Genomic DNA, 13844 nt, shown 5'->3' on the forward strand with positions numbered 1-13844 from the left:
GGGGGGGGGGGAGTGAAATTGTGAGAGTTAGTAGTTTTCTCCTCGATCCCACAATTTGGGTCGAAATGGTTTTCTGCAAAATTTGAGGGAGGGACAAAATTGATGGGAAATTTTAAAATTTCTCACTTTTTAGTTTTACACACACACACACACACACACACACACATAGTACTCTAGCACCTTTAACGAAAAATGTTTATGTGGCACATGGTGTGCACACCTGGCACAGTTGAAGTTGATGTGGCTAATAAAATAATAATAAAAATGCCACATCAGCATTTAAATTGAATAATGATAATAATAATAATAATAACAATTTTTTTTTTCAATTTTAAAGAAAAAAATGTGGAGATATTTTTTGCTTTTCTTGCACTTTCTTGGAAACCAAACATAACAAAAAACCACTTTCTTGATTTTTCTATCTTTGAATTCATAAATACATTCTACAATGTCTCACTTCTATATAATTGACAAACATCTAGATCAGAAATAGCAAAAAAGAAATTGAAAATTTGGAAGAAAAAAAAATTCTAGCAAATTTTCCCAAAAAGCAAGACTTTCCTGGTAACCAAACAAGGAAAAAAGAAAAAATATATAGAGGGAGAACAAATCTAGTTGTGAGGGTTTCTCAATCGGGTTGGTGTCTTTGTGTTGGATCAAATCCAGTGGCTTTGATGGGGCAAATCTAGCCAAATATTTTTGCACAAAACCTAGATTGTGAGGGTGACAATTTCTAAGTGGCTGTCATTCCTATTGAAACTTATCAATTTAAATGCTGACGTAATATTTTTTTATTGTTATTTCATTAGCCATGTCAACTTCAAGTATACTAGGGCATGCTATATGCCAGATAGACATTTTTCATTGGTGAATTAACGATAAAGATCAAATTGATTGTAAGTTAAAAATAATATAGACTAAATTAATTGTTACCCAAAATGTGAAAAAATAAAATAAAAATTTCGGCTTAGAAAAATTAATGTCTAATTCATAGGCATTTATATAACTCATTAAAATTCCACCCACATGCAAAAAATTCATGCAAGTTAGAAGATTATTATGCCTTGAATTTCTGTCCACTTAATGTCAAGGTTCTAGATATACATACTTTTCTTGTAATTAAGGCTTAAAAAAATTAATGTCTATTTCATAGGCATTTATATAACTCACTAAAATTCCACCCACATGCAAAAAAGTCATGCAAGTAGGAAGATTATTATGCCTTGAATTTCTGTCCACTTAATTTCAAGGTTCTAGATATACATACTTTTCTTGTAATTAAGGCTTAGAAAAATAACTTTCTCAAAAAAAAAAAAGGCTTAGAAAAATAGGCATTTATATAACTCATTAAAATTCCACCCACCTGCAAAAAAGTCATGCGAGTTGGAAGATTATAATGCCTTGAATTTCTGTCCACTTAATGTCAAGGTTTTAGATATACATACTTTTCTTGTAATTAAGGCTACATATATTTGTTTATATATGAAGGCTAGGAGGTTTGCTTTGTTGAACTATAGACACCCAGAAATGGCTGTGCAAGTGGTAATGCGAATTACTTTCTTACTTCTACTGACCTATGAGTTAGCAGAAGCTGCAGCACCTATAGCAAAACCCAATTGTTCTGATAGCTGTGGAAATATTTACATTCCATACCCGTTTGGAATGACTACCGGTTGTTACTTCAATGACTGGTTCAAAATTGTTTGCAAAGAAACTGGTGGTTTCCCTAAAGCATTCCTACCCAGAATTGGCATGGAGGTCCTGGAAATCAATATTACTGATCCGTATAATGATCATTATTTTTGGATTGATCCGGGACTCGTTCGAGTCAACATGCCAATATTTTCTTCCAACTGTAAGAATAGGAGTTCCAGACATATTGGTGGTGTGAATATCTCAGGTAGTCCTTTTTTTTTCTCATCTAATCGGGATAGATTCATTTCGGTTGGTTGCGACAACTTGGCCCTAATGACCGGCATCAATCCTATGGTGGTGGTTGGATGCAAATCGAATTGCATTGAAAAAAGCATGATAGAGGACAGCGAACTTAAGCACTGCTCAGGTTTCAACTGCTGCATGACCACAGTCCCTTCTGGGATTAAAGTATTTAATGCAAGTTTCAGAGGAATAAAAGAAGAAATTAAAACCAGTGAAGAATGCAAATTTGCCTTCCTTGCAGATGATAAATGGTTGAATTCAACAACAAAAGATCTCTCTTACTATGTGCAGTTTTTGGAATACGTTCCTGTGGTGCTGGAGTGGACAGCATCTGAGTTTACTACCTTGGATCCAAAAGAGCTGCGTAGACGGAACTCAGAAGGGTATACTACAGATTACGGGGCCGAATATTATTATTGCCTTGAAGGATACCAAGGAAATTCTTATCTTTCCACGGGATGTCAAGGTAAACTGCAGTTACCAACAAGCTTTCATTTTCTAGCATATTCGTCTAGTTTTCAATACTTTAATTCACTCCTTTTATTTATTTGTGAATATATGAATGAAATTTCATGCTCCTTTGAAAAGTACTTAGCAAACATATTTGTCAAACTCAATTTAGATTTTCTATTATATGTAATGGACTTTTATAACTGAAAATGAAATAATATCACGTAAATGTATTTAATATATATTTTTAAAATTTATAAAATATATTTACACAAAAAAAAAAAAAAAAACTCATTGAACAATAAAGGTATAATTCATATAACAAACGGAGGTTAATATTTTTTTATATATTTGATCTCTTCTCATAGCTTGAAAATTTGAACAACCCTTTTTTTATTCCCTCTTGTCAGTTACGTTAGTTACATAACTCTTGGAATGTTGTCACATGACATACTTAATTGGTAATTAATTTTTTTTAAAATTTTGTGTGGTGTTTTAATTTTCTCTCCAATTATTAATTGAACAATATTGCATTTGTTCTTCTTTGGCTGCAAGTGGATTGTACTTCTTTATTTCTTTAAGAATTAACTCACATGAACTATTGGTATTCGGTTGTTTTATATGAATTTCTAAATCATATAGGCAATGTGGAAAAAAATATTGGCTTCTTGAAAATCACACATGGAGGCTTTAAAAAAAAAAGAAAAGAAAATCACATATGGCATTAAGCAATAGAAACTTAGTTACAAAGATAAAAGTTGTGCAAAAGTACCTAAGACAAATTTAATAATCCTAGAATTTAAATTTTTATTAAATACAAACAAAGAAAATGAATTTATTTTATTTTATTTTTTAATTTTTATAAGCGTGTAATGTAGTTCTTCTTCTGTTTAATGCATTATTATCCTTTCTACCAAAACAAAAATAAAATAAAAATAAAAATAAAAATCATTCGAACCATACATTTGGATTCATGGACATATTTGCAAATCATAATAATTTAAATCTTTTAGTAGAGTCATAATAATTTGAGAATGGGTATCCGCCCATGACCCATACTATGAAATGTTTAGGAGAATAATTTGCCATTATTATTTCATATTATAGTAGGAAATAAATAATAATAGCATATTAAGAGATTCAAATGACAATGGAAATAGTTTTGACATCTATCCTTATCGTATGCTTTCACAAAAGGACATGCATGTGTCATCATTGTATTCATCATCTATATATATATATATCGTGGCGGACGAAAATGAGACAAGTCGAGAGGAAAAGATTTAAATGGAGTTGATTTAATTGAGTCAAAGTGTAAACATGCGCACATAGATAAGAAAAAGCCTCGAAGGGCCTATATTGAGCTCCTCGGATTTAGTTCGAGTTAGTGATTACAAATGGTTTTGTATTTCTAAAAAGTGAATCCCTTTCTTCCAAGGGCTTCTCAGCCCTATATAATCAACTAAGGTGTATTTGAACCCTACATCTGAAGGGTCAGGGTTCAATTCCCTTGATACTTGTCCCATCAGGGCCTTACTAGAAGGCTTCCACATTGGATTATGAGCTGTGATGACACTGTTCATAGGTCATTTTCTTATTAATATGGCTAGCTAAGTGGATGCAGAGTATTGAATGTGGAGGTGATGAATGTTTTATCTGTCCTCTTCCCTTCCTTCCTAGCTTGATGATAAATCTTCCCCTTCATCCTCGGTTTTGCATCCTACGGCCTTTAGCCTTGGTTCTCGGTCTCCCGAGGGCATGTCGGTATCCTCAGGGTCCTCGGGCATTATAGTCTCCCTGTACTTGAAGAGGGTTATTTTTTCTCGAGGATGTTCTGTTAATGCTTTCCGAGGTTCGTACTCCTGACATTTTCCTTAGTTTCTCTGTCTATATTCTCGGATTCTCGTCCTCCCACAATAGCCCCCCAAAACCTCACTTCCTGTTCCTTCTAGGGAAGGGGGGTTTTGGTAATTGAGGGGAAAAATTCTACTCTAACCTAATCTAAGTGTATATGTGTGTGAAGCTTCCTTTTGGAGACTTGAACCCTGGCTCTTGTCCCCCCACACCCTACAGGAACTTTATACTTATGAAATAATCATCACACCAATAATGCGCGGTGGTTAAATGATATTTTTTTTGAAAGAAAACTCATTAAACATTTGTATATTCATTAATTATATATATATATATATATATATTATCTGTTAAGGATATTTTGAATGAATAAGCAGTTAAAGTTCCACTAATAACTCAAATATTCTTAATAGTTAGATTAAACACTAAGTACGTCTTACGTAAACGATGTTATTAGGTAATTATCCCAAATTTGATTTCTTATTATACAAATTTTTATGAAGAAGAATAAATTACTAAATTAAAAAATTTAATGTCATATTATTTTTTATTTATTTTTAATATTGCTTTTGAAAGTAATAATAATGTTCTTTCTTTCAATTGAGGCAGGGGCAATAGTTATAAAGTATCTGTTGGCTGTTGATTCTAATTTGTAATTTGTTTTCCTATATATTTCAATCAGATATAAACGAATGCGAAAGCAAGACACTCAATAAATGTCCCAACAAGTCGGATTGTGTGAATATACAAGGTAGCTACCATTGCAACAAGCCAAAATCTCCAGTGAAGATAGCCATTATAGGTATGCCTTATACTGATTTAACTCGTGTGATGCATGAAAAAATTTTAATATGATCTTTTTTATTTTACGATTGTGCTTGTGAACTATATATTCTAGGAATCAGAATTTATTGTAAATTTATTTATTTATTTATAAAATTATATATTCTAGCATTTATAGAAGATATGATGTGCCGAAATTCTAATGGATGGTTTAAATATAGAATAGAATTCAAAATCAATTAAAAAGTATATATTAAAATAATTATGTGTAAAATTGTGAGGACAAAAAAGTCTATATGGCACAATATTATGAGTTTTATCAAAAGTTAAATGTCTTTAGTGTTTTGATAATTCAATAGTTACACCAGGAGAAAGGAAATTTAAATTTTGGATATCTTGAAAACATAAAACAATGCCAACCAATTGAGTCGGAAGGCACTTGGCATAGATTATAGACTATAAATTTAGAAAATGAATAAAGTAAAAATAAAAACAAGCTCAAAGTTATGTGATAGAGAGGTGCTATACCATAAGCACTTGACAAGAGCGACTATACACATTCTCATCCATTATTGTAATTCTATGGTGATATTCAATTCTAACATCCATTCATTCGCATATATTTTTTTTATTTAATTTTTTGTATGGATTATTTTATTTTATTTTTTTACTTGGAAAATAGAATTGTACTCTTAGTTTATTGGTTTTACTCAGTTCAATGGATCATGGAAGGGAATGACTAGGCCACTTGGGTATCCTACCTTTCTCTGAGCTAGAACGGATAAAAAAAACTATATTTCATGCACTTTTAGTTTACTAAATTTATGTAAGCTTAGAAGTGAAGAAGTTAGTTTACTAAATTTATGTAAGCTTAGAAGATGAAGAATTACATTAGCTTTTAAGTTTTGTTCTTTTGATAAAGCTTTGAAGATGAAGAAGTACATTAGCTTTTAAGTTTTGTTCTTTTGATAATCTATCACTAAAAGATAAATCACGCATTTTATAATTTGATAATTTCAGACTTTTAGCTGAATTGCATTACTCATTTCTCTTACATGCTTTTTTTTTACCTTAAAAATGTTCTAAATCATAATATGATTGTCTATTATCTAATATTACAAATCTATCTTGAAAAGACAATTTCTCTCTGTAAAGTTGCATAATTCTTCATTTCAATTTAGATTTTTTAATCTATTATGATATAGATTTTTACAGTAAGCTTGAATGTGGTGTGAGAAGAGAGGACAAGCTCATCTTTTTCAGTCATTGTTCACTAAAAAGGGATAAAAAATTTGACATCATACGTTAATCAAAGTCAACATATAACAGGAGATGTGAGGTATTTGAATAATGGAAGAAAATAAAGGAGAAATGAGTGAAGTATTTTGGTTAGTCCTAGAAATGAGTGAAGTATTTTAGCACTACTATACAATTTTTTTTTGGTAGTAAATTTTATAATCTATAATAAGAATTCGCTAATTAGGTGTTTAAGCTCATGTAAGGTAGGACTGCCAGGTACATGTTGCAAAGTTAGCTGGAGCCATGCAACGGGGAAATTTATGTTGGGCTCATAAGCCCCTTAAAACACAATAGACTTGCATGAAATATCAAGTACCTAACAATAAATTTCATGTATAAAAAATGTTTCCATAAAACAAAACAATAAATTTTATTCTTTCTAAGAAATTAATTAGTAGTTAACACCATTTTATATTCCAGGATATTATGAGAAATATTAATGTAAAAAAAGAAAAAAAATTAGTAACTTCTTTTAAAACATGAGAAAGATATTTACAGTTCATTGTACTTTTGTTCAAATCTATTTCACACTTATTCATAATTTTATATAATCCAGATTTAGGTTGATGTGATATTTCTATTTAATTTTCTTGACCTATGCAGTTATTTGTTCAAGCCTTGGGGCATTGTTTCTGTTCACTATTATATGGTGCTTGTACAGAATGATAAAGAAAAGAAACAAAATCAAGCTCAAGAAAAAATTCTTCAAAAAGAATGGTGGTTTATTATTACAACAACAATTATCCTCAAATGACAACAATGTCCAAAATACAAAATTATTCAATTCGAAGGAGTTGAAAAATGCGACCAATCATTTTAACAAAAACAGAATACTTGGTAAAGGTGGGCAAGGTACAGTTTATAAAGGAATGTTAGCTGATGGAAGAATTGTGGCAATTAAAAAGTGTAACACAGTGGATAAGGGGAATATTGAAAAATTCATTAATGAGATTATCATTCTTTCCCAAATCAACCATAGAAATGTGGTCAAATTGCTTGGGTGGTGTTTAGAGACAGAAGTTCCTTTGTTAGTTTATGAATTTATTCCCAATGGGACACTTTTTCAGTACATTCATGAAGAAAATGAAGAGTTTCCATTACTAACATGGGATATGCGCTTAAGAATTGCCACAGAAGTTGCAGGAGCTCTTTCTTACTTACACTCGGCAGCTTCACTACCCATTTACCATCGAGATATAAAATCTTCAAACATACTCCTCGATGACAAATATAGAGCAAAAGTAGCAGACTTTGGAACTTCAAGATCAGTGGCCATTGATCAAAGTCATGTAACCACACTAGTATATGGTACTTTTGGGTACTTGGATCCAGAATACTTTCAAACAAGCCAATTTACAGAAAAAAGTGATGTTTATAGTTTTGGAGTAGTCCTTGTTGAGCTTTTAACTGGAAAAAAGCCAGTTTTTTTAACAAGGTCACAAGAAGATCTAAGTTTATCTACATATTTCATTCATTCAGTAAAAGAGAACCGTCTCTTTGACATACTTGATACTCAAGTAACGAAGGATGGTAATAAACATGAAGTCATGGCAATAGCTAATCTTGCACAAAGATGTTTGCACTTGTATGGAAAGAAACGACCTACGATGACGGAGATCATGATGGAGTTAGAGGGAGTTCAAAAAATTTCCCCTGATCAACCAAATTTTGAAGAGTTTGATTATGTTAGAAATGAAGAAATGGGGCCTTGGAATGACATTTCTATTTTATCAAGCTCAAGTTTAGAAATAGGTGAACCTTCATCATCATTTGTCCTTCCACTTTTATCTCACATTGATTAATAAACTATCTGTTTTGGCACTTTTTTTCCCCCTTGTTGTAAACTATTATAGCTTCTTTTAGGCTTGTGGACAATATACCAGTAAATGTATAGGTTCATTTTGAAATATTGGGTAAGAAATTATGTTATGAGTCATATTTGGAGAATTAGGTTCAATTATAAGAAGAAATAGAATAGGTAGTTTAGACCCTAGTTGTGTATTATGCAGTAGATTAATTAATTGTATACCAACATGCACCATATCATAAAGAAATAAATACACAATATAGAGATGAAGGAGAAAACTAATGGAGAACACTCCAAAAGGAAAACCACTACGAGAGAATTCTTCCCCAACAAGATATCCATTATAAACAAGAAAAGTTTTAATTGTTGACAACCCAGCACAAGCTAGAAAACCCCAATATCATACTCCAAGGGTTTTAATGATGAATTTTTTGAAGATAGGTGAGACAATGTATGTGTGAGAGACAAAATGTCAATCCCTCTTTCTCACGATCCATCTCGTGTGTGCATTGCTTTCACTAATTGCACTCGTGGTGCTAGTGTGCAGAATGTGAGTGTTTGGAGTCGCTATCAATCATTGGGATTTATTAAAGGTGTGGTTGATCACCTAAATTTTAAAAAGTGGGCTTTTCCAAATTTAGTTTCTATAACCAAATAAGATAAACATTGTTTGGAGCTAGAAAATAGGTTGGGGGGTTAGATTAAGCGTGGTGAAGGTGTTAAGCACTCCACTATGCCCTACCATAGTCAATACCATAATTTTGATTATCCCTTAAAAATATGTGCAATGCAAAATATAAAAAAGTATACTTTCTCCCATGATATCTTGCATACATTGAGAATAATAAATGTGTTTAAATATTTATGGTTTTGATCTTAAAGGAAGAAATGGTTTTACCTTAAAACCTTTTTGAGAGTCCTGTGACTTGCAAGAATTAATGTTGAAAAAAACTAAAAATCTGAATGTTTCCCACATTATGATGGGAAGTCCTAACCATCCTCAAGATCCCATCATTCTGTTGTGGATAATGTGGTTCTTCGATTGATGAGGTTTGAATCAAGTGATTACACAAAGGGGAGCCTCCTTCATGATTTCATTAGTTGATGGGATTTTTGAAAAAGGGGAAACCTTAAAATTGGAATTAAAATAGAATTAATAAAAAAATTTCTACTTTGAAAAGAGAGTTTTGGAAGGTCAAAATTTTTTAATGAGATAGGATTTTGGCAACATAATTACTTTAAAAAGAGAGTTTTGGAAGATCAGATTTTTTGTTTTTTAATGGAGACCAGGAAATCAATTTTAAGACAAGATTTTGGCAACATAATTGCTTTTTATTTTATTTTATTTTTTATTTTTATAAAAAAAAAAGAGTTTTTGAAAACTTGATTTTTAATGGAAAATCAGGAAACCAGGGTTAAGACATAATTTTGGTAGCATAGCTGTAGAATTTCATCATTGGCTAAAGAGATCATGTGAAAGGGGAGGATGCACGTATGCAAGACTATAATGTTACAGAGGGGTATAAGAGTGTACCTGGCCAGTATCTATCCATCAACATGATAATATTTAAATATATGTTATGTATGCATGGTCATGTCGTAGTGAGGTGGAATTTGGATAGCATACCTGCTTAAGGCAATACTCTATCATGGCTAAATAGCAGCATAACAACATGACGATCAAATCAGTGTAAAGCAAAAGCATTGTGGTGGACAGAATGTAAATATAATTTTGACAAAGTTCGAGTAGAGTGCCAGCAGTTTGGTGAGTGGTATCTTTACAAATTTTTGGTAACATCTTTTGATTGATAGAATGAGGAAAATTGCCCCTGCACTTCATGCAATGTGATTGGATTGGCTCCTGTCCAGTTGGCTCCCAAGCCCAAGGCCTAACCCTCACCCATTCAACGCAGTATCATTGATGATAGATGTTTAATCCTGCTCTGCAATTTAAATTGCATATTAAATTCTACTGCCATTCTGCCAACCCTTGAAGTAGCTGCAGAAAATATTTAAATCATTCTTAGAGAACCCATTATTGTGTCTGAACAATTGGAACTTGGTGGAAGCACAAAACAATGGGTTATTCTATAGCAAGAGCATTGCACATAACCTATTTGTTGGGTATACATATGTGAGTGAAGTCCCACATTGAATAATGATGAAAAGAACGAGTAGGTAATATAACATAATTGAGCATATGTTCATTAGGCTTAGGTCTTTTAAGTTAAATTGTGTGTACAAAAAAGAAGAAGGTTGAATTAAAATTTCACCCACTACAAAAAAGAAAAAGAAAAAGAAAAAGAAAAAGAAGTCAATAGTATTTTCAGATTAGAAAAAATATAACTCATTCAAATTCAACCCACTACCAAAAAAAGAAAGAAAAAAGTTTCATTAAAATTCCACCCACTACAAAAAAAAAAAAAAAAAGGTTTCATTAAAATTCCATCCACTACCAAAAAAAAAAAAAAAAAAAAGTCAATAGTATATTTGGATTAGAAAAATTAATCTGTTTCATGGGCATTTATATAACTCATTCAAATTCAACCCACTACCCGAAAAAAAAAAAAAAGTTTCATTAAAATTCCAACCACTAAAAAAAAAAAAAAAGGTTTCATTACTTTAGGGGTGCTCTCAAAAAGAGATTTGGGTGCTTAGGGCACCTCTCTTTTGGGTAATTGTGTGGAGTCGTTACTTATTGTTTATAAAAAATAAGAAAAAATGAAATACAACTCACATGTCCAAAAATACCTCAAATTCATTAATTGATTATACAAATACAACTTGGTAGAATAACTTTACAAGGCCTTGGTCCTAAATACAATCTATGTAAAAATTACAAAGCTTTGATCCTAGTTACAATTTACCAAAACAAAAGATAAAACACTAGTCTGTTATCCAAAAACCTAAGTTCGGGGGCTAGGTTACGGAATGGGAAGGTGTTAGGCACCCATTGCGCTCAGATGGAGTTTGGTATTCTAAACTCTAAATGACCATTATATACCCTTTCAAAAGATGCATGACATTACAATGATATATTAAAAATCCCTAAATTCAAAATTAATTCACTCTTTGAAAATCCAAAATTTGCAATTTTTATTTAAGAAGAAAGCCATTTTTATATAGAAAATTCAAATTTGTATTTAATGAAATTATAGCCAGTTTTGTATGCTTGAAAAAAAATTAAAATCTGTATTTAATGAAAATACATACTAGTTTTTTATTCAGAAAATTTTTTAGATCTGTATTTAATGAAAATACAAATCTATTTTTGTTTTGGAAAAATTTCAGAAAAATTTTCAGATCTGTTTTTGTTTTGAAAAAAACTTTAGAAAAATTTTCAAATTTGTATTTAATGAAAATAAAGATCTGTATTTTTTTTTTTTTTTTTTTTTTTTGTTTTGGAAAAATTTCAGAAAAAATTTAAGATCTATATTTAATGAAAATACAAATCTATTTTTGTTTTGAAAAAAACTTCAAAAAAATTTTTAGATTTGTATTTAATGAAAATGTAGTTCTGTTTTTTTTTTTTTTTTGGGGAAATTTCAAAAAAAATTTCAAATCTGTATTTAATGAAAATGCAAATCTGTTTTTGTTTTGAAAAAAATTCAAAAAAATTTTCAGATCTATATTTAGTGAAAATACAGATTTGTGTTTGTTTTAAAAAAGGGTTATAGTGATTAATTGTAGATTTTGAAATTAAAGAAGAATTAAATCGTAAACATGTTAATCAACTAAAGAAAATCCAACTAAACATGTGAAGATGGCATATATAAATTGTGAGTAAGATCATACTGATAATGACATCAAACACATATTCATAAAAAATATGCAATGAACAACAAAAATATATCAATTAAGAGAAAAGAAAAATAAACACAAGAACGAAATTAAATACCTACTTGCATGAATATACCCTTCAATGGAAGAATACTTTAGAAATCAAAGAAATTTTCACTTCTTTGAGATCTAAAATATTTTACTTACAAAAAAAAAGTTCTTAAAGCCAAGGTTTCCAGAACGTCTTTAACGTAAGGGGAGCAAAGAAGTAAGAAAAGGAAGGGCCTGATGTCTGATCTTTCTTCTCTATTTATAAAGGTTGGATGCTTGAAAAATAAGCTAAATCAAATTAGGTATGAATTAGGATGCACCGTTATCCCCAAAAATTCGAAAAAGATAGGTTTTATCTTAATTAGAAGGTTCCCGGGCCGGGCCTCAAATTTGTGCCAATCAGCACTTGGGATGTGCCGATCGGCATTCCAAGAGTGCCGACTGGCCCTTTTGGATGCAGAGCCCCTCTTCCAATTTTGGTTTGATTTGGACTCTTTTTTGAGAATTTTTGAGTTGGGAATTGCAGCTAGATGCATTTTTTTAATTCATATTCTAAAATTAATCCCTTTTATCTTGATAATCAGGTCTTAATTTTAAATGCACCCATGCGTTTGCATAGGTTACATACTAGTTTATATAAAATGAGAAACCATTGCATATTTTAGAAATTTATGGCTTAAAAAATGTGTAATTTAAATATAATGGTTTAGAATCTAATTTGTAATGGTTTCTCATCTATACTATATATAAGATGATTCTCCTCTTTCAACTAGACTTTTATATGGTTCAAAAATACCCTCATTAATGAAGGGTAACTTCATTTAAAATTAGGGTCATAAATGTCAAATAACAAATTTCATTTTTAATTCAAAAAGAGAATTCCTAAAATTTAGGATTTTTTTCCTTCACCTTTAAAAAAGAAATTATACTTACTACTTATCTCTAAAGTTTTTGAATTTTATTTTTTTGAAAAATAAAAAAATGAGCTATACTTAGATACAATACTTAGGTGTTATTCCTTAATTTCCCCTTTTTAAATTCTGCCATGTGAATTTTTTCTCATAGAATGGAAGTGTATTTTTTTAATTAAGTAGCCACATGGCTAAATCTTCAGAGGGGAACTTAAGGAATAGCAGCTAAGATATTGTACCTAAGTTTTGTCTATAAAAATATATTTCTGAATTATAATAAATGCAAATTATTAACCTTTACTAAAAAAAATAGAAGGGCCTATGAGCATGCGCATGAGTGCGTGCTTAGAGGCTAGTTTTATATAAATATATGATTTAGAATCTAATTGGATCTAGATTCTTCAGTTTTTGCATTCAATAATTCACTTGCTACAAAAATGAAAAAAATTAGATAAGACACATGGCGAAAAATTGAACTCCAATTAACATTCAATTTAGAATCTAATTGAATTTAGACTCTTTGATTTTGCACCTAATAATTCACTTGACACACAAATTTAAAAATTAAATGAGACACGTGACACAAAATTAGACTCCAATTTAAAATTGATTAGATTTTCTCTCAACTTTAGCTCCCTCTCTCTCTCTCTCTCTCTATATATATATATATATATATATATATCTTGAAAAGACAATTTCTCTCTATAAAGTTGCATAATTCTTCATTTCAATTTAGATTTTTGAATCTATTATAGTATAGATTTTTATAGTAAGGTAGGACTGCTAGGTCATGTTGCAAAGTTAGCTAAAGCCATGCAACGGGGAAATTTTTCTTGGGCTCATAACTCAAAAGCCCCTTAAAACAAAATAGACTTGCATGAAAAATCAAGTACCTAACAATAACTTTTATGTATAATTTTTTTTTTTTTTTTTTTAATGGAAAACCCATGATGGGTATTATTCATTAATCA

At 30.5% G+C, this 13844-nt stretch overlaps 1 protein-coding gene across 4 annotated transcripts in view; it reads left to right on the forward strand.

The window, feature by feature from the left end:
• The first annotated feature begins 1358 nt into the window (after positions 1-1358).
• Positions 1359-13844, forward strand: part of LOC126725674 (wall-associated receptor kinase-like 8) — a 212175-nt gene continuing 199689 nt past the window's right edge. The window contains exons 1-3 of one of the 4 annotated variants that reach the window (XM_050430495.1): positions 1414-2404; positions 4925-5044; positions 6928-8145. In XM_050430495.1, coding sequence (XP_050286452.1) covers positions 1483-2404; positions 4925-5044; positions 6928-8126 — 2241 coding nt within the window. In that variant the 5' untranslated portion in view covers positions 1414-1482 and the 3' untranslated portion in view covers positions 8127-8145. Of the gene's footprint in view, positions 2405-4924; positions 5045-6927; positions 8146-13844 lie in introns of those variants that run through there. The other 3 variants (XM_050430499.1, XM_050430497.1, XM_050430496.1) reach the window with 3 other exon arrangements.

This window comes from Quercus robur, chromosome 5 (assembly GCF_932294415.1).
Source record: "Quercus robur chromosome 5, dhQueRobu3.1, whole genome shotgun sequence".
NCBI classification, from domain to species: Eukaryota; Viridiplantae; Streptophyta; class Magnoliopsida; order Fagales; family Fagaceae; genus Quercus; species Quercus robur.